General features: G+C 42.7%; 1 protein-coding gene across 1 annotated transcript in view; it reads left to right on the forward strand.

The window, feature by feature from the left end:
• Positions 1 to 26417, forward strand: part of KCNH1 (potassium voltage-gated channel subfamily H member 1) — a 356052-nt gene that overhangs the window by 115762 nt on the left and 213873 nt on the right. The window contains exon 7 of the mRNA XM_087439445.1: positions 23047 to 23476. Coding sequence (XP_087295571.1) covers positions 23047 to 23476 — 430 coding nt within the window. The remainder of the gene's footprint in view (positions 1 to 23046; positions 23477 to 26417) is intronic.

A 26417-nucleotide genomic window follows, 5' to 3' on the forward strand; every position in this document is an offset into this window, starting at 1 on the left:
GGCTCCAGGTATAGATAAATTACAGGTGTGGGTAAAGGAATTTGAGGAAGTTGATATTTGATAATTTTGATTATCTAGGTCAAATAAGCTGGGTTAACTTTTGAAATTGGGCATGAAAGTTTGTAATAGCCATAATAGCATATTAGCCAAGGAGCTGACCAAAACATAGACAAACATAAAAAACCACATAAAATTATTGCTATGGTTAGGGCTATTGCATATGGTTGTCTGGCTTACATACTGCACAAGACTAAAGGCACCAATATCCTCATAGTAGTCTATGTGACTGCTATCCTGGCAGGTTGTGAAATATGCAAACTAAACGACTGGACATGGCAGTCCTAGCTGTAGGCTAGACTGAGATGAGAAACCATAAATTTGCAGTAAGAACAATTGGCAGGTTTGTGTGTTTTTTCTTTAAGAGTGAATCTTTGGATTGATCCCAAATATCCAAAGTTAGTGGACTTTTGGGAGCATGGAGTAGAAACACAAAGGGGGCTAGCTATTGAAGATTATTGTTCAAGGGCGATGGAAATGCTGAACTTTAGTCTCTGTGCTAGTTCAGATGTCTGTATATTCCCATCCCCTCCCTATACTATGAGTATTATTAGCCTGTTTGTCTCTACCACAAAGCTGTAAGCTCCATAGAGACCAGTCTTAATGGCCACTATATTTCCCTGCCTAGGTCAGGATCTGCGTGAAGTAAGAACTCCATAAATATCTGTTGGATGGACTGATGGATAAATGAGGGCTAGGCTGCGTGGGGAAGGAAGTTACATCGTCAAAGAGTAATGGACCAAAGAAAAGGGAGAGAGGTAGGAAGTATTTGATGTGTTTCAAGGACTGGTGAAGTAGGAAGAAAGGTGTGAAGGAGCTGAAAGGGGTTTGTGGCTGGAGACGAGTACGGCAGTCTGAGGTTTTAGAATTAGTACAGCCTGTGAAGTAACGCATCCTCAGATAGGGTGCTGGGAATGGGGGCTGGGGGAGAGAGGAGGTAAAGAGATGAGGAGGGAGACCAAGCACTCAGGTGCTGGATAGTTTATCTGTGTGAGTGAAAAAATGTCACACGGGAAGATGTGGGCACTTGGAGAACTGTGAATCCCAAGCAAGTGTCCTCGGGGAGATGACAGAGAGTGGTGACAGGTAGAGAGATAACAGCAACCACGAGGGCTGGGAGAAGGGAGAGTTGAGACTGATGGCTTACATCTCAAAGAGAAAATGACTTTTGCGAGAGGGAGGAAGGGCAATGTTCTAGAGAAGGCAACAGTATATGGCATATAGCTGATTGCATTGAAGAGGGTGCAGGAGAGGTGGCCGAGTTCAGTTAGGGAGTTATTCTGCTTGTGCTGAGGGCACTGTGTTGCTGAACAGCCTATCTCTGTTTATATACAATAACTAGTCGGTAATTACAATAATGCTTTGATATTTTAATAAAATTATACCATTATCAAAAAAGAATAATCTACAGGATTTTATCCCATTACCAATACGTTTTTCTGTGTCTGAGGAAAACTTATCCCATCAACCCCTAGAACCGTGACCAGCAGAATATCTGGAAAGAAACTGCTTCTCTCGGGCAGCTTGAACTCAAACCAACAAATCTAGCAGATGTCACAGCATCCATTAGCACTGTCACAGCAGCCCTGCCCTGTTACGTAAATTACATGTACAGCAGGTTCAAGTGCTCTTAAAGCATCAAGAACATTCTCCTTGACATACATTAACGTAATTGTCTCCATTTCACTTTTTCCACTGGATCCTATGCTTTACGAACCCTATCTGTATTTTCCTGTGTATGTGTTTCCAGGTTTCCTGGAAAAACCGTGTACACAGGCTTCTGTTTTCCCCCCTTTTCATACTGCTCACCTGTATAGGGGATCTGCCCCTGGTGGAGTTTCTATAATAACCCTTAGAACAGAGCACCAGCCTAGTTCCTGGACCCCCTGAGTGTGCTTTTTGAATCTGCAGAGATTTTTACTGCGTCTTTAAGCTGAGGCTATGTGGGAAAACTCCCCCTCACCCCCTTTTCATTAAAAATGGTTCTCTACCCATTTAACCAATTTATGTCCTTTATAGCACTTGACACATTTAGATACTATCTTGTTAAACTTTTGTTTTGTTGGCTTATTTTTTCTTCTCTCCCACTAGAAGGTAAGTTCCATGAAGGTAGAGCTTGTCTGATTTGCTTCACATTGAATCTCCAGGGCCTAGCACAATGCCTGGCACACTGGGGCCACTCAGTGAGTGGATCTCTCATACCTATGTTTGTCAGTTGTTTTTATGCCTTTATTAAAATGAGGATAAAAGCGCCTACTTTATCAAGTTATCGTGAAGATAAAATGAGATGAGGCGTGTAAAGCATTTAGCACAGGATTTGGCACGCTAGTTGTTAGTCTCCATCCGTGGCAGCTAGTACGAGGAACTGGACACATTCTGGGGCACTTGTTCAGGCTCTGCCTCAACTGAGGCAGTGATGCCTCAACTGAGATGTGAGGAACCCCAGCTGTTTCCCACTTGCCCTCCTCCTGCTGAGCAGTAGGTGGCGCTCTGGAGGGGGAACCACAAGGGGTTCTGTTACCCGGAGCTAGGAGATAACACATAAGCGAGAAGAAACTCACCTCCTACTTATACATCTGTTTTTATTCTTGTTCTTTTGTGTCTGTGTGGCTTGAGAATCTTTTCCTCGCTGACTTCTGGTTTCAGAAGAATACTGTGTTTGATTAAAGCAGGTTTTACATGGTTGACTCACCATTCTTCCTTTTAAAAATCCTGTGTATACCTGGCTGATTGAGTCATAGCATCTTTATACAATGGTGTCTCATAATGTCGTTGCTAAGGCCTGTAAATGGGGTGAGTGGCTCTGTGCACAGAATGTAATTACTTTTGCAGCAGCTTGGAATGTGCCAAGATAATGACCAGATGAACAATTATAATGGGCGATATGGCTAATGGCGGCAGATCTGCAGAGAGCACTAATCATATCATTACTAAAATCAACAGCAGAAACCTAGACCATCTGCTAGTGCACCCTGTTCATTGACTGGGTTCTCTTCTCACCACTTATTCATCTAGCATTTGTGAAGTCCTCCTGTGTGTACAGCCCTCCAGGAGGTGCTGCGGGAGGGGGAAAAGTAGCAGAAGGCGAGGATCCTGCCCTTGATCTTGCTATTTTATTGGGAGAGAGAACATGTATTGGGGTGTAACAACTGGGAACAGTATAAAAAAATCTATATTCAAATTACTTACTAAAGCAAAAGGGTGATCTATTTGGATTGTGGTCACTTAGGAAAGACTCCTTGGAGAAGGTGAGCCTAGAGTTTGGTCTTGAAATTGGGCAAAGTTGGGCTGTTAGGGTTAAGACATTAGTAAGGAACTTGACATACCAAAGCTGAGGAGTCAGTAAGTCACGTACTGGGGTCTCCAAGGAAAGATGAGGCTAGACTTCTGGGGCTGTGATGGCTTGTTATGGGACATGAGTTGGCAGAGGAAGTGAGGTCCAGCTGACTCATGCTTGAATCTGAACTTGGTCAGTTTTGAATGGCTCTGGCAGACCCCAGGGAATTCATCGTATTTCTTTTTTCCCTCTAAATATAAAAATCATGTAACGTTAAAGAAAATTACAATGAAAGAAGATAGTTTGCTACATATCACCCTAACCAGGAGTCAGCAAACTGTGGCCTGTTAGCCAAATCCAGTCCACCACCTGTTTTTGAGTGGCCCATGAGCTAAGAATGGTTTTTGCATTTTTAAATGGTTGAAGAAAGTCAAAAGATAAGAATAATATTTTGTGACAAGTGAAAATGATGTGAAATTTGAATTTAAGTGTCCATAAATAAAGTTTGATTGGAACACAGGCACACTCATTCATTAACATATTGTCTATGGCTGCTTTGGGCTACGATGAGCAGAGTTGAGTTGTTGTGACAGAGGCTGTATGGCCCGCAAAGCTTGAAATATTTACCACATGGCCCTTGACAGAAAGTGTTTGCTGACTCCTGCCCTAACCCAATGATTCTTCATTTCTGCCTATTTCCTTCCAGTCTTTATCTAAATGTACACATAATTTATATAGTTGTACACATTTTTGTATACAGTGAGAAAACACTTTGTGTCAAAACATTTTTCTGTGATAGTCATCATAATTACAATTTGAATTTGTATAGTGCTTTAAAATGTAAAAAATGCCTTACATCTATTGTCTTATTTTATTATCACAACTACGTGATAAGAGAAAGTGTTCTCATTCATGGAACTGTCAAAGTGATTAAGTGACATGCTCAAAGTCACACAGATGGCTAGCAAGTAAAGCCAAGATTTCTGACCCAAATCCTTTATTCATTTTATTTACAATATTGTCTACTGATAATTATATGATTTTTACCAAGTTATAGTAATTATTTTTCATTAACAATTCTTCTATTGTTGGATATGTGGGTTGTCCCTGTTTCTTCCCTGTGACCAGTAGTGTCTCAGTGGATATCATATACAGGACTTATTTTGTCTCATTTATTTTAAGGGGAAGAATTTAGATTTGTTTTAGCATTTGCTTTTCAGCAGAGAGCCCCAATGATATACATGAGGTAGGGACTGAGCTATAAGTGGGGGGATGAAAGGTGCTCTCACTCTTGTTCAGAAGGTGCCTCCTCAGAGGCTGATCTAATTTCCAAAGTCATTTAGTAGTTATCTGTAGGGTCCCTGTTAGCGCGAGGCACAGGGTCAGGTAGGTTTTGGGGATTTGGTGTTGAAATTGATGGAGTCTTTGAAGCTAATAGTCATGTATGGGACAGTGAGGGGACATGATATGGCACAGTGGTGAGTACAGCAGGGATGCCTGCTGGGTGCTTGGAAGCAGGCCACCTTGGCTGGGAGCTCAGAGAAGAGTCTTAAAATGAAGGATAAGTAGGGAGTTGGCCAGGTGAAAAGGGGGAAGAGGAGGACAGTGGAAGAGACATCATTTCGGGAGGGGAACCAGCCTGTGTGAAGGACAGGTGGTAAGACAGACTTGATATGTCTGAGGAATTCAAGTTGTTCAATGGGGCTGGAGTGTAGGTGTGTGAGAAGGTGGGGAGAGGGAAGGCAGGAGAAACAGGTCGGGGCCAGATCATGAGGGCCTTGTGTGCCCACCAGGGAGCATGGACTATGAGGGCATCGAAGAGCCTGAGCAGGGGAGGAATGCAAACAGAATTGCTTTTTAGAGAGAATAATTGAGTTGCAGCATGGAGAATAAGTTAGATAAGGTAAGCTTGGAGGCAAGGGGCACTGGTGCTGCAATCCAGGTGAGAGATGATTGTCAGTGTGGATGGGAAAGAAACCAACAGAGGCAAAATTAATAGAACTCCACAATTGCCTGTATGTGGGAGGTGAGAGAGAATGGGGACCCAAACCAAAGATGGCATCCAGGTTTCTGGAATGGGTGTTTTGTCTTTTAGATTTTTTCCATCTATCAATGTCCAGTAAAAGGATTGTTGGGACAAAGGATATGAACCTTTGAAGACTCTTGATATGATCTGAGGGTATTACGTTCTCAAAGAGGCAATCAGTTTCCAATACCGACAAATGGGTTTTTGTGCAGGAGAGTCATTTGATAAAAATAGTGTATGATGATAGAAACATGTAGGTCAGATTCAGTCAGAAGAGGCCTGGATGGATGGCTGTTATAGGAATTCAGGCCTGAGAATAAGGGGAGGGTATTACCCATAGCTTGTCATGCTCTTCTCAATAGTTGATCATTCGTTTGTTCTTTCAGGAATCAATTACTGAGTGCCTGACATGTTGTAGGACCACACTGGATGCCTCAGGGATGTATCAAGGAGAAAGAAACCTGTTCTCTTGCTTAGGAAGGGTTTATATATGTAGGAGATCAAGATATACAGCAAAAACTTTGGTAAAAGGCAGGACACGATGAATGTCATGATAATTGTACAAAATGCTGTGGGAATTTAATGAGAAGAGATTAATTCTAGAGAGGGAGTGGGAGGGTGGGGTAGAGGAAGAGGCAGATTCAGACCAGGCTTCATTGAAGAGGTATTGTTTGAGCTGGTTTTATTGACTGTAAGGGGAAGTGTTGGACAGGTGGGTGAGATCAATCCAGGGGGAGAATAGAACACAAATTTGGGGACATGAGGCTCCCTTGTTTATTGTGAGATCTGTCTTTTGGGCTGTAGTTGATGCCCCAGAGAAGGCAGCACAGTGTATTACTGCATCTAAAGCTGGATGAGTAATGCAGGAGTTTCTAAAACCAGGAGTGTCTCAGGGATGGTCCGCCTCACAAAACAGCGCCCTAGTTTTGGTTGCAGAGTGAAGCAAATGGAAGAGGATTTCCAATTCTGAAACACGTTTTGCCTCTGGGCTTTCCCTAGGGAGGGGCAGGGCATCCTGCTTCCCTAAGATGTGCTCCCAGGCTTCCAGGATGGACCAGGTATCCTGGGGCTGTGTTCTGGCCCTGTGCTCCCTAATTCCGCCCCAGAAAGGACAAGCCATGCCTCAGGCCACCAGGAACATGCTCCTGGACCAGTGGGACATAGAAAATCTGACCTCCATGGTGCAATTCCTCTAAGACGTTTTCAGTTATTTCATGAAAACCAAGTGAGAAGTATCCGTGGAAGAGTTTTGTTAAGTGCTGGGTAGATGCGATGTATTCATTCATTCAGTTAATCATTATTGAGGGTCTGCTATAATGTTCTAGGTGCTGAGGATACAGCAGCACCCCTCAGTATGGTGTTTACATTCTGGTACATGGGGCAGTCAACAAACAAATGTAAACCTATAGTATGTTAAATGGTGATAAATGCTCTGTTGAAAAATGAATCAGGGAAGGGGGATAGGGTATGTTGGGTTGGGGGTTGTGATTTTGAATGGGGTATCGGGGAGGGCCGTGTTTGAGGAGGTAATATTTGAGAAATGACCCCAAGGAGGTGAGTAAGTGAATGATATTGGGGATGTTGGGGTATAAGTGTTCCAGGCAGAGGAAAAGTGAGTGCAAAGGCCCTGAGGTGGGAACCTACCTGACATGTCTGAGGAACAACCAAAGTTCTCTGTGACTGCAGGGGAGTGAGTGAGTGGGGGGCAATAGTAGAAAGTGGTAGAAAGTTGGAGATGTCCTGAAGTGAGAGAGAGAGCAGTGCAGAACATGTGGGCCTCAGGGACCACTGTAAGGGCTTCGGCTTTTATCCCGAGAGGAAGCCATTAGAAGGCCCATTTATTCCAACTATTGCTCTTCTCGTCCTTGTTCTGGCCTCCTGGCCACCCTGACCCAGATGGCCTGGGTTTGAATCCAGCTTTGACAACTCACTTTGTCATCTTGGGCAAGTTACTTAACCTTTCTGTGCCTGTGTTTCCTTCTCTGTAAAATGGTGATAACAGTAGTTCCTCCCTCACAGGAGTTATGAGAATTACATGGGGTCATGCTTGTGACAGGCAGTGCCTGGCACATGGTGGACGCTGTGTGTTTGTTAAAAACAAAAATTTTTTCAGTACTGCAGCCTGGGGGCTCAAATAGGTATTTGTGCACCAGTTCATAGCAGCATTATTCACATTGGCTAGGTGGAAGCATCTCAAGTATCCATCAACAGGTGAATGGATAAACAAAATGTGGTATAAAATGGCTATAGCCACTATGGAAAACAGTATAGACGTTCCTCAAAAAATTAAAAATAGAACCACCATGTGATCCAGCAAGTCCACTTCTGGGAGTATAGCCAAAGGAAACGAAGACACTATGTTGAAGAGATAGCTGCACCCTCATGTTCATAGCAGCGTTATTTAAAATAGCCAAAACATGGAAACAACCTAAGTGTCCATAGACAGATGAATGGATAAAGAAGTGTGGTAGGATATATATATACATACATATATATGTACACACATATATATACATACATATATATACACACACACACATATATATATGTAATTCAGCCATAAAAAACAAGGAAATCCTGCCACTTATGACAACATGGATGGACCTTGAGAGCATTATGCTAAGTGAAATAAGTCAGACAGAGAAAAATAAATACTATATGATATCACTTATGTGTGGAATCTAAAGAAAGAAAACAAACTTATAGAAAAAGAGATCAGATTTGTGGCTGCTAGAGGCAGTGGATGGAGGGAGGGGGAATTGGATGAAGGTAGTCAAAAGGCACAAACTTCCAGGTGTAAGATAAATAAGTACTAGGGATGTAATGCACAACGTGATGGCTAGAGCTAACACTGCTCTGTGATATATAGGACAGTTGTTAACAGAGTACATCCTAAGAGTTTTCATCATAAGGAAAAAAAAAATTTTGTATCTATATGAGACGATGGCTGTTAACTAAACTTGTGGTAATCATTTCACGATATATGTAAGTCAAATCATTATGCTGTACACCCTAAAGTTATACAGTGCTGTAGTCAATTATATTTCAATAAAACTGGAAAAAATGTCGTATATGCACACAATGGAATATTATTCATCCATAAAAAGGAATAAAATTCTGAAACATGCTACAACATGGATGAATCTTGAAGACATTATGCTAAGTGAAAGAAGCTAGACACAAAAGGACAAATATTGTATGATTCCACTACTATGAAGTACCTGGAATAGGCAGCTTCATAGAGAGACAAGTAGATTAGAGGTTACTGGGGGCTGGGGAGGGGAAAATGGGGAGTCCTTGTTTCATGGGTACAGTGAGTCCTCCCTGCACCTTTGTGCAGGAGAGGGGTGGGCTCCATGATCTCTGGGGTCTCCTCCTGATCCAGTGTTCTGTGATCCCAGGACTCCTGAGTCGAGGCTTATGTCCTCAGCCCTCCATTTAGATCTGGGCCAGTTAGCCATCGCACCCCTTGGCAGCCTCCTCTGGCCATCTGCTTTCTGGTGTGGGGAACCGTGGCTCTGTTTGCCGGCCTGGAGGGCCTTAGCAGCTGAGAGCTCTGTTCTGTACAAATATGGGATTGTGTCCTAGTATCACCAGGAAGGAATTTAAATTACTGTCTATAAATGCATCATGACTTTAAAATAATGTCACCAGTGCCACCAGCACTCATTTGTAGAGCTTTTGATTTTAACTTTCCAAAAGATGTCCCTATGAATTATTTTGCTGTAGTCTCATTTATAGTTCTGTGAGCCAAGCGAGAGCTGGGAGACCTGCAGAGTGGCACCGGCTTGGCTACTGGCCTTTGGGTCAGTCTCTTCCCCTCTCTGGGCATCAGTAGCCTTGTCTGGGAGTGGAGCTGAGGGTCTTTTGGTGCCCATTTTGTTTCACTTCTGAGGTGAAGTGATTTGAATAATAAACAGCACTAAAGAACTGAAGCTAGCTTCCTATCACTGGGCCTGGTATGCATGGGAAACCCATATGTTCGAGTCCCCGTGGAACATACACGAGGTGCTGCCCTGGGTAGTCCTAGGGTGCCATCCTGCTTGTCTGCTGGTCACCTTTCAAGAGCCCAGAGTCCTCAGTCTGTACAAATACAGCATGGTCCGAGTCTCAGCTTTTTCATGGCGTTAGTCTTTAGGTGATGGAAGGAGCATCATCCTTTTATCTTACCACTGCTTTTGTTTCTTACTTTTTCATTCTGCTACTTGCTGTCTGTACACACAGCCTACTCCCTGCGTGGGGAGAAGGTGGGACTCACTGATCTCTCCTGCTGTAGTCAGGTTGGCTTTAGGGGTGACTTCCTGAGTGGATGGAGGTAGACAGTAGACTGGTTTGTGTCTTTGAACAGCCACAGTAGAGTTTGATTTCATCGCTTGTGTGTAAAAATCTTAGTGCAATCAACACACAACTCATCATCCTTCATGGCTGCTTGTCCATCAGTTAATTCATGAAAAATTCATGCATTCATGTAAAGTAGGGAGAATTATACTATTTATCCTATAGGATAGTTGTAAGAATTAAGTGAGTTAATATAAAGAATTAAGTGAGTTAATGTAAAGAATTAAGTGAGTTAATATAAGACTAACAGTTAGGATTGCTTGGCATATTACAAGTGCTTAATAAATGATTGATGCTATTATTTGCTATTACTTAGCAGGATGGGATTGATAAGTCGGGGTCTATATACAACTTTTCCATTAAAATAAACTTCTAAGTGGCATGTTTGTTATTTTAGTAATTTCTAAATCACTGTAGTCGAAGAAGTGCTAGATCTTTTAAAGCGAGTTTAAAAATATAAATACCTAGGTATAAATTGTATTCTATTAGTTTTCCCGGTAGCCTTGGCCTTTTGTTTCCTTATCAGGTGAGACTGACTTTCACTTACCCTTGGGCCCCTGCAGGTCTAGAAGCACGAGGCCACGATCCTGCCTGCCTCCTTCAGCTCACACAGCTGTTTTGGTAGAATACCCTTGAGAGCTTGTTCGCAACTTTTCAGAGAAGGGGCATTGTTTTCTCTCTTTATTAATCCTCACCTAGAGGTGACTTCTTTCTGACATTTCAGATCCTTTCTCTCCTTTTTGCTGAGGGCAAATAATTTCTCCTCTTTGTGACTCTCCTCTTTTTGACTGGATTTTTAGAGCTGGAGGAGAACAAGGTGCCTACCTCTCGTGTAACAATAACTAATACTTTTATGAGCATTAACCCTGTGTAAATGCATTTTCCTCACTTTATAGGTGAAGAAATGAAGCTCAGAGAGGTTGGGTGACCTACTAAGGTGACAGAGCTGGTAAGAATGTGCCAGAGGCAGGGCCTGTTTGTGGTTTTAGGTGTGCATGGGACTCCTCATGGTGGCCTTTTTTTCTAACGAGAGGACAATTTCTTTTCTCTATGGCTTCTCTTATTCCCAAAAGTTGTAGTTACTGATTGTTTTAACCACTCAGAATGGTGACTATCCGTATTTACTTCTGCCTTCCAGAAAGTTTAGAACTCTCTATCTAGCAGAAGCCTTTTAAAGATGCCATAATTTTTCCTTAGAACTTTCCTACAGAGACTTATCCCCAGAGGGCCAGTTGGCAGTAGAGTAGAGTTCTGTGTATGTCAGTTGCTTCACGGAATGGAAGAGTCTAGAATGATTAGTGGTCCCATCATCGTTCACTGCTGAGGCTGCAAGGAGGAATAGCCCTCGAGGGTTTTAAATCTATTTGTGAGGATGGGACAGAGTTAAACCCATGAGCAATATATTAAAGGCGAAGCACTAACCTTCCTTCTAGCTGGGAGTCCTATTACCTTAAACCTAGGAATCCCTGAAGTTATGGCCACCCTGGGAGTCTTCTGTTTCTCCTTGTGCCTTTCTCAATACCCCGTGTGTCAGTCATACCAAGAAGTGTCCTGGGGCTAAGCCTGCCCCCTGGCCTGCTCCAGGGACCCTGCTTTGAATCCCCCCGTGGTTTCTCAGAGTTGTGCCCAGTGGCTTGCCTAGCTCTTGTCCTGAGGCTGCTCTGCCCTCCAGGGCTTTTGTTTGCCCAACACAGGTGAGCCAGTCCTTGAGCACTGGGAATACTTGGCACCTGCCCCAGCTCTTACAGATATAACCCAGGTGTCTGGGCTACTGGTCTGCAGTTTGCTATGCCAGGCTCCCCAAATTCAGAGGAACTTTTCACACATCCAAAGTAGCTGCTTGAGCCTTCTCTTCTCACCACCCTAGTGGAGGGCTCAAGGCCAGCCCACAAATTCCTTCTCAGGAGGCGACACATTTGGGGGCTTCTTATAGCTTCTAGGGGCTTCTACCTTCTTACCTGAAGCTCAGTTTTGGGTGAGGACGAGAATGAAGTGGATTATGTTTGGGGAGGGAGGGAGTGTATCTTTTAAGGCCAAATTAGACTGTGTAGGAAATGATCTGTGCCCCTCCTCTCCATTAGATAGAGAGCTCTATCACTTGTGGTCAGGAGGCCCCAGCTGCGTTCTCACATGTTACTAGTTGAGGTGATGCTTTCATAATGTCAGTGCTATTTCATTTAAGAGCTCTGGCTGGGGGCCGGCCCCATGGCTTAGCAGTTAAGTGCACACGCTGCGCCACTGGCGGCCTGGGTTCGGATCCTGGGCGCGCACTGACACACCGCTTGTCCGGCCATGCTGAGGCTGCGTCCCACATACAGCACCTAAGAAGGATGTGCAACTATGACATACAACTATCTACTGGGGCTTTGGGGAGAAAAAGGGAAAAAAAGGAGGAGGATTGGCAATAGATGTTAGCTCAGGGCCGGTCTTCCTCAGCAAAAAGAGGAGGATTGGCATGGATGTTAGCTCAGGGCTGATCTTCCTCACACACACACACACACACACAGCTCTGGCTGGGCAGTGATAAGTGGGCCATTGCCCTACTCAGGACCCAGTGCTGAAAACTCCTACAGACACAACCCTCATGAAAGTCATAGGGGTTTTCACCTACACCAGACCCTGACTTGCTGTGGTCTCTGAGAATTTAAATCAAATTAGCCTAAAGCAAGTTAAGGGCATGCATGGCTAATTCTGCGTCAATGTCAGAGCTGCAGGCACAACATGATTTTGTGGCTTCCTGCAGTATGAGAGAAAGTACAGTCTAGGCTACTTGGATTCATTTCACTTCTCTGGAAGAAGAAAACCTGAGATTAGTATACTGAGAAAGATAGAGACATGGCTTGATAAAACCAGATTCTCTGTTCTGTATCCTTTGGATTTTATTTGGCCAATGATAAAGATGTCAACTTTCAGCGCCTCTAGAAAGAAAAAGAGCCTGATGATTTAATATCACAACTGAATACCCAGTTTATTTCATGTTTTGAATTGTAAACAAAAGGAAAGTGGATGGTTTTAAGTGATATTTCTAAACTTCCTTCATGATTACTTTCTATGGAGACTGCAGGTGTGCCTTTTGGATACGTTATTGGATTAAACAGATGGAAGATTGCAAGCTATCCCATTTCTGGTTAAAAGCTCCCCTTACACTCAGTGACCACATCCCTCCCCTGAATATGGTCAACAGATCTGTTAAATGAACCAGAAAAAAATTCCGTTTATGCACAGCCATAGGACTTGTGCTAACTCGATCTTGATCGTGGCAGCTAACTTGTGTTTGCCGCTGCATTGCAGTCACATGCAGGCTGTGTTTTCTCTATGGCCTGATTGTAGGCAACGTGAGGGCAAGGATTGCACCTTCCTTGTTTCTGTATCACCGGTAGCTCTTGGCTGTGTCTTTCTGTACTAGGTTTTCAGGAAATGATTGCTGAATTGAATTAAACAAGCCTAAAGTAAAATATTGAAGGGTTGGAAGGGAAGCAAATTATATTTAAGCTTCAGTGAGTGACTTCCAATAAGATCTGGTAAGCCAATTTATTCCATTATGCAGTTGAAATGGATCTGCAGTTCTCAGAGTGGTGGGAACATCATGGAACATTTATTCTTGAAGTCATCTCTTTTAAAGACAACAAACAGGGCTGGCCCCGTGGCTTAGCGGTTAAGTGCGCCCACTCCACTGCTGGCGGCCCGGGTTTGGATCCCGGGCGCGCACTGACGCACCGCTTGTCTGGCCATGCTGAGGCCGCGTCGCACATACAGCAACTAGAAGGATGTGCAGTTATGACATACAACTGTCTACTGGGGCTTTGGGGGAAAAAATAAATAAATAAATAAAATTTAAAGACAACAAACAAACCAAGCTCTGTTAATAAGATAGTAAATCCTTATAACAGACCACTAGATTTACTACCATCACAGCTTCTCCTGTGACTGAGTTTTTGTAGGTTTCTATTCAGCGTTTGTCGAGCATCTGCGAGGACCTGGAACTCTAAAGATGGGAAATTAAAGGTGGAGTTTTAGAGCAAGGGGTTAAGAGCACACACTTGGGAATCAGTTGATCAGGGTTCAAATTCCAGCTCTGCCACTGGCTTCTTGTGTGATACTAGACAAAAGTTACCATCAGTTTCTTTGTCTATAAATTGGGTCTATAATATACCTCACAAGGTTATGAGGATTAAGTGCAATAATGCTTGTAATTGTTGTTCTCACGGAAAGTGTGCTTCCTGATTTCAAGGGCCTGTCAGCCTAACCTAAAGACAGTGTGACATTCCTGCCTCGGGACATGTTGTACTTGCTGATCCCGATCCCTCTGTCTGGAACATGCTTCTCTTAGATACTCTCGTGGCTCACACTCTCTTCTCCATTGAGCCTTAAATGCCAAGATCTCAGTGATGTTTTCCTTCACAACCCTATTTAGCACTGACTATCACCTCCTCTTCTTGGCACTCCTTATTTCATTTCCTGCTTGATCTTTCATCTTATTGTCTTATAACGTACCGTGTATTTTATGTATTCCTTCTATTTATTGTCTATCTCAACTGAATGAAAGTCCCCGAAGGGTGAGGATTTTGGTCTAGTTCATCACTGATCTATTATTAGTACTTGAAACCGTGTGTGCCTCATATTAGGTGCTCAATAAGTACTTGTGGAAAGAATGAATCAAGGACCAGTCATGGGAATCCAGCAGACAGCATGTTGAACTCTGTCTGTGGGTGTCAGGGGAGGCATCACAGAGAGATGGCTTTGTGTTGAATCTTAGACTAGCAGTTCTCGACCTTTCTTCCATTAAGACACTGTATTACTCAGGGTTCTACAGAGAAACAGAACCAACAGGATCCATCTATCTATCTGTCGCTGTATCTATCTATCTATAACGTGATTATGGAGAAGTCCCATAATCCCCCATCTGCAAGCTGGAGACCAGGGAGAGGTGGTGGTATAAATTCTAGTCTGAGTGCAGGAGAAAGCCTATGTCCCAGGTTGAAAACAGTCAGGCAGAGAAAGTGAAGTCTTCCTTACCCCACTTTTTGTTCTATTCAGGCCTCCAATGGATGAGATGAGGCTCACCCACGCTACGGAGGGCAGTCTGCTTTCCTCAGTCTACTGATTTGAATGTTAATCTCACTCCAGAAGCACCCTCACAGACAGGCCCAAAATAATGTTTAACCAAATCTCTGGGCACCCTGTGTCCCAGTCAAGTTGACACAGAAAATTAAGCATCCTAGACACACATAGTGGGTTATGTTCCTGTGTGTGACATCTGATTCGCAGTTTCTAGAGAGCTACCACATCTACTCTCCTTTCTCTACAGGTCAAGAAAGCAAATTGGAATTCAAATAAGAAAGTAATACTATTATTGGGATAAGCTTGAATTTAATATTTATTTTAAAAGGCAAAATGCTTGACTACTTGATACAGTCACAATTTTAGTAATAAATATGTGAACTCGTCCTATCACTGGGGTATTGAGAAATGTCTTTAAGGATGGATAAGGGTTTGCCAGGCAGACAGTCAAGGAGTAGTGTTTGAGGCAGAAGGAATAGCATATGTGAAGGCATGATGGCACAGTGTGAGTGTGGAACCACAAATAACTTGATATGACTAAAGCAGAGGATGCCTGGGAGGGAAGCAGTTGAGGCTGCTGGAGACTAAATTACAAAGGACTCTGTTTGCTAAACTAATGGAATTTTATCCAGAAGGCAATGGGAGCCATTGAATGGTTCTAAGCAGGGTTGTGTCGTATTTTTAAACTTATATTTGATTATTTTTATAATTTAATATTTAAAAATCTTGGATAAACAATAATTCACATGGTACAACGTTCAAAAGGGTGTATACAGTAAAGATCTCCCTCCTTGAAACAATCAGTGTTTCTAGTATCTTATGTATACTTCCAGAGATATTATATGCATAGACAGGAAAATATGTTTGTTTTCAATTTTTATCCAAATGTCAGCAAAATTACGCATTGGAATACTGACTTGCCTTAACATCATCCTTCTGAAAAGAACACTCAGTTAAGAAAAGTTTGCATAGCCAACTAAGATGATGACACCTAGTTTTTCACTTGGGAGACTGGAGACCTGGGGCACATTCTCCAAGTTGGGGAATAGGAGGTGGGCTGAGGGTGAGTCATGTCAAACTGAGAAACCTGTAGGATATCCCAATGACATGCCCATAGGGGTCTTAAGGTCAGGAGAAATGTCTGGTTTGGAAAGATGGATTTACAGGTTATTAGTGTATAGATGGTTGTTAAAGCCACATTAATGAATGCAGCTGCCCAGGGAAAGAGGTATATTGAGAAGAGAAAAAGGCCAAAACAATGCCTTAGGGAATAATTAGAAGGAGCGGTGTTATGGGAACCAGGGGAGGAGAGTCCATTCTACATTGTTGCAGTGTCAGGATTCCAGTCTGGCTAATGTAAGGAGTAAAAAGTTATTAAAAGGATGTTAGTTACTCACAGAGTTTTTGGGAAGATCAGAAAAACATTTGGAGGCTATGCAGCCAGGAACAATGCTCAAAATCATATGGCAGAGCTGGTCCCATGAATATACCACTGCTGCTGCTCCTGGACATGGATTTGCAAAGTGCAGTGCTGACACCACCATCAGTGGACCCTGGGTATGAATTCCAGAACCACTGACTGCTGCCTCTGGGAACTGGGCCATGCTCTTGCACAAGGGGTCCTGCACAGGTCTTCCATTAGATAGCATTCAGTGACTGGGGTGGGTGTCTCCAATGGGCAGATTCTAGGTCATTTGCTCACACTTTAGCTGCAAAGCAGGCTAAAGCAAGAAGATTTGTGATATCTTCTGCTTCTGGGGTGGGAGATAAGCTCTACTTTGTAAGGTGGTGATTCCCCAAACACAGGAAGACAGTTTAGACATTGTGTGGCCATGAAGAATGTCAAATGTCCATTACAGGTGTCAAGTGCTGAAGGTGTAACAGTTAGAAGGTAATTGGTGACCTTCGAGACAGTAGGTTCTGGGAAGTGGTGGGAATGGATATCTGATTGCAGTGAGTTGAGAAATGAGGAAACTGAACCATTGTGTGTTGATTGTGGTTTCAGGAAGGACTATTAGGAAGAGAAGGAGAATTAATGTATCTGGAGAGGTGCACAGGACTTGAAACAGTAGTATGATTATATCTAAGAGAAATTCGTCTGTGAAAGGGAGATTTCAAGACCAAGGGAGGGAATAAAGAGGAGGGTGGATAGTTGATGGAATGATATCCCTGAACAAGTAGAGGAATGGGTTTTGGTACAGTACAGAAAGATAGCGCAAATGCACCTGCTTGTATTTGTGGAGGTGGAATGTAGAGTGAGAGTTGATACTAGTGGCCTCTACTTTCTGTGTGAATGGGGAGATGATGTTGACTGAGAGTGAGAAGGGCACAGGTCAGGTGGGATCTTGAAAAGAGTAGTGAAGGTTTGGAATGTCTATCGAAGGGAAGGGGAGAGAGGGTTCTTCAAGGAAGAGAAAAAAGTCGTTCAAGGCTGAGAAGCCTGAGATAGCCCAGTCCCTGCTGTTAGAACCATGCAGTGCTGGGTTTGGCAGGACAAGTATGGAGGGAGGGCAAGGAGCGAGGCTGTTAGCGTGGTGGGGAGAGCATACTTGAAGTGATGTAGCAGGGTCTAGTATGATGGGAAAGCAAGTGAAATCTGGAGAGAGTTGATGGTTGGAAAAAAAGATGGGGATAGAGGGATTAAAGAGAAACCAAAGAGTAGTTTGGATGGAGATAAAGGAGAGAGCAGGAGTGGAAGTGTGTGCTCATCCTGTCGAATGCTGGTGTGTAAGATTCCAAAGATGGAGCCGTTTCCAGTGATGACCAGGCCCAGGATGTGGAGAAGAGGTGAAGGTCACTGGGGATAGAGAGGCTGGAGGGTTGAATAATTTTTCCCCATGGACATTAAAGTTTCCCATGCTGATAGCAGGAGATGGGCTGGAAAGCCAGGTGCAAAGATTTAAGGTATGAAAGGGAGGGGCCAAGAAGTGATAAATGGGGTAATTAGTGAAAGATAAACCCAAGTTCTGACATATTTGTAAACATTCAATAGATATTAGCTATCGATAATCAGATGGCAGTAATGAGGAGGTGGTGTTGCTGGGTGGCATGAATGTTAAAGGAGGGGAGTTTTTTTTTTTTGTGATGCCAAACAGCTCTTGTTTGTAAGATGAAAATGTGGGGATTGAAAACTCCCTGCTCCTACCTCCAGGATGTAAGGGAGAGCGTGGGGAAGAGCATGGTCCTCTGGGAGAACCAGTTTCAACTAAAGCAAGAAGGTGGTGGGAACAATCCATGAAGATGTTGAGGCTGGGAATTTCTCTGTGCGTGAAGATGGGTTCCAGAAGACTCAGAGGGAAGCATATGAAGGAGGCCTTTAGCTGGAGGAGGATACAGGAGAAGAATAATCATGAGTAACGTGAGGTTGAAAGCAATCAAAGTTTACCTGCAGAATTTGCTGTGGATGCCATCATATCACCACACAGACCTGGAAGCCTGGGGGAGCTATTCAAGAACCTGAAAGACTGAGTAGTTCTTTTCAGTAACACATTGTCATCAGTCTGTGACAATGTTATTTCCATGCATATGACAGAAAAAAAAATGAGCAAAATATGGGTGTATTTGGCTTGTTGAGAAGGAAAGTTAATAGTCCAAGTTAATGGAATGATTTATTTAATCTAAGTGAGTAGGTAAAACTTGATAGTTCACACAAATGAATCTGATCATTGCCAAATGTCCATTTCAATTTGAATCACATCACTATCACTACCACTGAGGTTTCTGAGATTTCAGAAGTCATATCCTTCCAGTCATATTTCTTGGCCTTCAGTGATGAGACTCAGCAGCACAGGTTCTCACCGTCCCTTCATCCATGTTGACTTAAAACTCTTGGTTCTTCATAATTTCAAGGTTGTGTTAAAGAACTTGCTGGAACTATTTGGAATGTGAGATGGGTTTTCTGATACAAGAAGTCCCTGGGGAAATGTGATTCTCTACCATATGGTGCTGTCATGTTTTTAGCATACTAAAATTAAAGAAAAAATGTTTGGAGTATTCCGTTTTATTTATCTCCTCTACTGAACTTCAGGCAAACAAGAAAAAAAAAACCCCAAATTAATAGCTTGAAATGCTTTTAAACAGCTAGAATTCTAGCCGTCAGTGCACTAAGAGAGAACTTATGCAAAACTGTGTAATGGGGTATCCGTGTACACACAGATAAATAGCACAATGAGGAAGTGCTTATTTTATATTGTTCCAGAGGCTCCTTAAAATGAGAAAGAATTCTCTAATAATCAAAACTCTTCAATTCAGTTTAGAAAATGTTTGAGACCCTTTCTGAGAAGGTGCTGTCTTTAGATCCCGTGTAGGTATATTAGTTTTCTAGGGCTGCGTGAGAAGTTACCACAAGCTTGGTGGCTTAATAAACAACAAAAATTTATTCTCTCACAGTTCTGGGGGGCTAGAAATCTGAAATCAAGGTGTCAGCAGGGCCGTGCTCTCCCTGAAGGCTCTAGGAGAGAATCTGTTCTGTGCCTTTCTTTTCACTTCTGGTACTGCTGGTAATCCTTGGTGTTCCTTGGCTTGAAGACACATCACTCCAGTCTCTGCATTGGTAGTCACATGGTGTTCTCTTCTGTGTCTGTCTCTTCTCCTGTTATTGTAAGAACACCAATCATACTGGATTAAGGGCCCACCATACTCCAGCATGACTTCATCTTAACTAACTATACCCACAGCGACTCTATTTCCAAGTAAAGTCACATTCTGAGGTTGTGGGAAAGACATGAATTTTTGGGAGGGACACTATTCAACCCAATACAGGAGGCTTCTAAAATGAATAATAAATGGCTTCTGTCTTTAGGAAGATATAGTTCCTGATGTAGTTGGGGAAATGGCTATAGGAGACTATAATGCAAAGCAATGTCTTCAAGTGGTAATGGATACAGAATACCATGGACACATGGAGGTGTGATTGGTTGTGACTACAGGGTAGTCACGGAAGGCTTTAAGGTGGAGGTAGTGGCAGGCCTGAAGGATGGCTAGTGTTGTAATGTCACGTCTGAAGGATAACAGGTATACCAGCTGGCAGAAACAGGGAAGCTGGGCATTGTGGGCTGAGGGACCAGTCTGGGCAGGCACAGAGATGCAAGTGTGCATCCGCTGTGTGGGTTGCTCGAGACGTCTGGAGTGTATGGCTAGAGGACAGCGTGGCCTTTAGGTAGTGGTTGCATGTGCTGTGGTGGCCATTGGGAAGGGATAGAGACGGGAGGAGGGGTGAAGTGCAGATGAAGCAGAAGGGAGATAAGAAAGGCGATGGGAGCCCAATCGTTCTTCTCCATGAATGACTGCCACAGAATGGGACCTTCGAGAAGTAGTGGTTAAGGCGAGAGTTCAAGGAGAGGCTGGGTGACCATTCCTAAAGGAAGCTCTGGAAAGACATTAATGGACTCAGAGGAGCTGGACTAGATGACTTCTATGCTTCCTCTCAGCTCTCAGGTTCTGATTATTAGTGGAAATATCTTTTCACTAATCATATCTTGCATCTAGTTGTTAAGCTTTGCTTCTTCCCTCCTTTCTTCCTATCAAGCATCTTCCACATGCCAGCACTGAAGATGCAATAGTGAATAAGAATACAAAGACAGCATCATTTTAATCTCTTCCCTGTAGTATTAGCACAAAGAGAACATGGTGGGTTCTCCATAAATCCTGCTTTGAATTGAATATGAGTGAGGAAAAATGACAAGGCAGTTTTGCCCTGGGTAATAAGTTCTGCTTCAGAGTTGAGCTGCTTTGAGAGAAGATTTCAGGAACCTCCTTATGAGGAGGTGGAGAGTAGGTGGCTGCTTACATGTGTTTGATTTCTGAGTCATCAAAAAGGCTCTTTGCTTCCCAAAATATCTCCTTCATCCAGGCTGTGGGTGCTTTTAATTCCACTATTGGAAGTTGGTTTCCCTCTGTTAAAATGCAGATGCCCTATGGAGAGACGATGTCCATTTAGCCTCACCAGTCTTTTGCACTTTAATATGAGGGATTTTCTCAGCCTTATCTGCATGGCAAGTCTTTGAGAAAAGTGCATAGAGGACAAAGGGGACCCAGGGGAGGTGTACTGGGCATGCCAAAGGTCACCTTGGTCAAGTTAGCAGTTTGGGTGGACTGACCCTGGGGATGTAGTCTCTTGGCCTAGAAAAATCCATTATTATCCATTTGCTGGTGTATGTTGGACAAGAAATGATTATTTCTGTTGTTTATTTGTTTTGTTTTTTAAAAAGGCAATAAGTCCCACCTCCCCTACCCTCATCTCAACACAAATAATTTGTGTGGCAACCTGATCTGTGGTCTTTACTGACAAGGCTATGCTACATATGGTTTGTGTGTTCACATGACACAAGGGCTTTGTATTTGTCAGGGATGGCTAATAGCTACTGTAACAAATATCCCCCCAAATGTCATTGGCTTATTTCAGAGAGTTTTTTTTTTTTTCATTCATATCACAATACACTTCAAGTTGATTGTGTGGGGAGAGGGTGTTTCACATAGTCTTTCAGAGCCCCAAGCTCCTTCCATTCTGTACATCCATTATCTTCACCCCTTGGCCTCATCTGGAAGGCATGTCAAGGGGAAGAGAAAGCATGTAGAAAAAGTACACTTACTTTTAACTGCCTTGGCCTGGACGTGACACTCATTTCACCTCACATTCCATTGATGAGAACTAGTCCCAGAGACTCACCCAAATGGAAGGAGGCAGAGAAATGTGGTTTAGCTGTGTGCCCAGGAAGAGGAAGTCTTCCTTGGTGAGTCTCTGACACAGGCTTATCAGAAAGCATTTACACATTTTTTTTCTGTCTGTGACATAACCTGGCCCTTGGGGTTGTCACTAATGGTACAGGGGAGAAGAGAGAATAGCAGTGATCTGGAAACTGTCCAGTGTTTGGAATAGTGAAGAGTCATTTACTCTACTTGGTGAAGGGCATCATCCTACTGTTGGGTTTTTGCTGTGTAAGGGAGACCAACGTCTTGAGTCAAAGAAATATCTCTATTTTGTTTGCTTGTTTATTTGCTATTTAATGGAAGTAGGAAAAGCTAATGGAAATATGCCTTCCCTACACCTTGGCATCACTTTGGAATAGGAGTTTTGAGGTTTTGAGTTGTATAGATTCTGTAGTATGTTTCATTTCCCTTTGTTGATAAGAGTACATTGGCATTTGGAGAAGATTAGGGATCATCTAGTCTGCGTCTCTCATTGTCTAGACAAGGGAACTGAGAAGTAAATGAATTGTCCAAATTCACATAGCAAGTCAGTGGCTTACGTGGGTCTTAGACCCTGTTTTCTAGATTTCTGCTGTGGTGTTCCTTCCACTACCACAGTGCTGTTCCCTAGAGAACTGCTATTTGGAGAATCGAACTGTCCTGATGAGATTGGCAGACACCAGCTGGAGGAGAGGAGGCTTGACCAGGTGAAATCAGAAGGTTCCTTCTAGCTCTGAGATTCCTGGATTGATTGTGTTTAAGTACATGGTGTTTGATTGTGTAATCCCTGGCCTGACAGAAGTAATGTAGCCTTCCAAGAATTTGTAACTTTACTGAGAAAACAGAATCTCAGTTCTTTATTCTTTTCATTTTTATCTTTTTTTAAAACTATGTTTATTTTTTTGAATATATTTTTTCTAATTATAAAATTAATAGTTTTAATTATAGAAATTAAGTAAATATATACAAGTATAACAAAAATATACACAAGTATAACAGAAAATTGCCTGTAATTCCATAAGTTGACAATGCAGCAATAACCACTGTTACTGTTTTACGTGTCTTTCCATGTGTGTTCTAGACCATTTTCAACACATAAATATTTGCATACTTATGCACACAGTTAGAATGAAATATTATATAATATGAAATAAATATTACACAGCTCAGAAAATATTTCATATTACTTAATATGAAATATTATAAAACCCTTAAAAATTATTTTAAAATAAGTCATGATGTGGAAAAATGCTCATATATATTTGTATACTTATGCACAATATAATTAGAATAAAATTCTAATTTTATTTGTCTTCTTTGTTTTGCTTTTTTATTTGCTTTTTAATGGAAGTAGGAAAAAGCTAATGGAAGTTTCTCTTCCAAACACCTTGGAATAAAATTCTAATTATATTGTGCATAAGTATACAAACATATATGAGCATTTCTTCATATCATGACTTATTTTAAAACAATTTTTAAGGGTCGCATAATATTGCATCTTGTGGAAATGCACTATGCTGAAGGAAACAGCCCGGGTGGGGAGGAGGGAAGGAGTAGTACTTTGGTTCTTGGCCCTGATGCTGTGCTCCTCTTCTCCCAGGGCATCAGCAGCCTGTTCAGCTCGCTGAAAGTCGTCCGGCTGCTTCGTCTGGGACGAGTGGCCCGTAAGCTGGACCACTACATTGAATATGGAGCTGCCGTGCTGGTCCTGCTGGTGTGCGTGTTTGGGCTGGCTGCTCACTGGATGGCCTGCATTTGGTACAGCATCGGGGACTACGAGATCTTCGACGAGGACACCAAGACCATCCGCAACAACAGCTGGCTTTACCAGCTGGCAATGGACATTGGTACCCCTTACCAGTTTAATGGGTCCGGCTCAGGAAAATGGGAAGGTGGTCCCAGCAAGAATTCTGTCTACATCTCCTCGTTGTATTTCACCATGACCAGCCTCACCAGCGTGGGCTTTGGAAACATTGCCCCGTCCACAGACATCGAGAAGATCTTTGCAGTGGCCATCATGATGATTGGCTGTAAGTACGACAGTTGCTAGGGTTGGGTGGGGCATACTGTTTGGCCATCCCTTCTGTTAGCTGGAAATAGGGCAATGGCTACAGTGCCAGCAGAGTGTAATAATTTAAAATAAGGGAGAGTTTTTTTTAAAAGACTGTTTTTATAGTTTTCCTGATAATTAAACCAGTACATCTTTACTACAAAGAAATTTAGACAATACAAAAAAACACGAAGCAGAAAATAAAGACCAACCATAATTCTGCCTCTCAGAAATAATGACTATTACCTTTTGGTCTCTCCTTTACAGATTATTTTCTATCCGTATGTGAACACATAGGTACAGATACTTATAAAGTTAAAATGAGATCATGCTACACATACAATTTGGTAAACTGCTTGTCCAGAGAACAGTGAATTGTGGAAATCTTTCCATGTCGATTTGAACTTAGCTCTAGATCTGCGCAGTCCAATATGGTATCAGAAAAAGAATGTGAAATAGCTCATTAATTATCTTTTATGTTGATTATACCATATGTTGAAATGATAATATTTTTGATATAGTGGGTTAAATAAAATATTCTATTACTATTAATTTCCTGTTTCTTTTTGCTTTTTTAATGTGGCTCCTAGGAAAAATTTAAATCTTATTTCTATTGGACAGCGCTGATCTAGATCTACATTTTTGATGTTTGCTTGATGGTTGAGAAATTTTCCAAATCCCCCCCAAAAAACCCACAGAAAATAAAAGGTTCTTATTCCGTTGAGAAGTAATGGGTTATTGGATTAACTTGACTGGGCTGAAAAACAAAAACAGCCCTCGTTCTTGAGGAAGGTACTTAAATCTCCATCACTTACCCGTTGACCGTCGTGTAGCTGTTGTGTTGCCAAGTCTGGAAACAGCCTGGTCTAGAAACAACAATGAACTCCCTTCACTAAAGGGAGTCTTAGGGTGGAGTAGACCTTACTGAGGTGGGGAAAGCACATGAACTTGAGTGGACTGGACTCATGTGAACCTGCCAAGTGCACCCTGTTGGTGCTTCAATGACGAGTTGTGACATGGGAGAGGACAGTCCTCTGGTCTGGTAAAGCATCTGGTTGGACAGTGGTCTGGTCACACATGATGAAGCTGGGCTCTGGTTCCAGTAGGCAGAAAGCGTTTTGTTTGATGTACGCCTTCAGGTTGGAGTTGACTCATTAGTTGTTACACCAACCAGAGAATTCTAAGACCAGGGAAACGCAAGGCTTCAATTTGTCTTGCTTTGTCCAACCCACCAAAGGCCCAGTGTCTTGCTTATGCAGCGAGTGGATTTTGTCACATTTGCTGTTTGCCTCCTCCTTTTTTGTGACCACCTCATCATGTCTGATGCAGTCCTTTCATAAAAGCCCTCTGCAGGCACAGAGCTTGCTTCCGAGAGTATTTGTATAAGGGGGCAATTGATTAGTGGCAAGTGTGTGGTGATGGAGCTTTTGGGTTTGCTCCTTACTTCAAAATGGGTTTTAATAGAGATGATTGCCTGACCATGGGAAGCAGCGTTAAGTGTCTGTGGGTGGCTAATTGCTTTAGCTTAATTAGGACTTGAGCTGCTTTCTCTTGTCGTGTAAAAGGATTTAAGATCTTTGCTCTTCTAGAACTATTTCAACCTTCACAGTACCAGTTTTCTAGGCAGTGCTTGCAGCATTTTTGTGAGACTTGGGGCACCTGGTAAATAACCAGACGCATCTGTCTCTTAGAGGGGGAGATGAGAGACTTTGTCAATTGAAATACCTCATTATATCCATTACAGAAAATTTGCTGAGTGTGGTCAGTTAGAAAATGGCCTCCCCAAAGAATTTCAAATACAAGGAGACTTCCTTGCAACTTTTTACCTGGAAGAAAAGAAAAAAGAAAATAGTTCTGGTAGTGTATAATAAGGATAAGCAGTTTGTTTTTGTAAAACCATTCTTCTACGGAGGGCATAATTTCTTGGGTATAGTTTCCCAGGAAAACCTCATCAATTTTATCACCTCTTTTCTCTCCCCACCTTCTCAGAGCTTGTGATGTTTCCATTTCCTTTTTAAAAAAGTGTAATATACAGGTCGTCCCCTCTTCATTATGCAGCCAGGTGTGTTTAGGTAGACAAGTCTGCTTAACGCTAACCCTGTTTCCTGAACACTTGTTATTTGCCAGGTGCTATGCTAAGAGCTCTACACACGATTTCTACTGCTCACAACACCTCTATACCTTAGAGATTATCATCTCTGTCTTATAAGGAAATGGACGCTCAGAGAAGTTAACTCACTTTCCCAGGAATGAGGGGCTGGTAAGCAGGAGAGACAGGATTGAGATCCAGGCCTCCCTGAGTTAAAAGCCTGGCTCTTCCCACAGAGGCCACCTGCCGTGGTGTGGGCTGCAAACACAGACTCCACCAGCCTCTGCACAGGGACACGCCGACTCCTTGAAAATTCTCTCTGTTAGCTTTAACAAGCTGGCAGTTTCTGCAGTGGAAAGTTTTTGTATTGTTGTTTGTTGTTGTTGTTTTAATTTAAGAACAAGGTTACGGTACAGACTCGGGGGACCAGGTGCTTTGGAAACCAGCCATTTTTCAGCAACTGTCACTTACGGTTACAGCTGCTCCACTTTCCATGTGACACGTCTGACAAATTCTTGTGCTAACAACAAAGTTATTGCTCTCTGTGTAATGTGTTGGTAATTATCCTTGTAAACTCTCATTCCAAACAACCTTTGTTCAGGACAACGCTGATGTCTTATTAGATTTATGGAGCTCTTTTTCATCTCGCTGTGCCTGTGTGTGCACATGGGCACACTTACATCCTTACTGCATGGCTCATGGAATTGAACTGACCCCAGGATTGGGATCTCTGGCGATGGGGAGCATTGACCACAGCCTTAGTTTATGTCAAGGGGTCAGCGTTTCTCCCTCCCCGGTCACCCTGGCAGTCAGGCCCAGCATTCCTTAGGTG

The sequence above is a fragment of the Ceratotherium simum genome, chromosome 2 (assembly GCF_057802395.1).
Source record: "Ceratotherium simum simum isolate JZ-2026a chromosome 2, ASM5780239v1, whole genome shotgun sequence".
Taxonomy (NCBI): domain Eukaryota; kingdom Metazoa; phylum Chordata; class Mammalia; order Perissodactyla; family Rhinocerotidae; genus Ceratotherium; species Ceratotherium simum.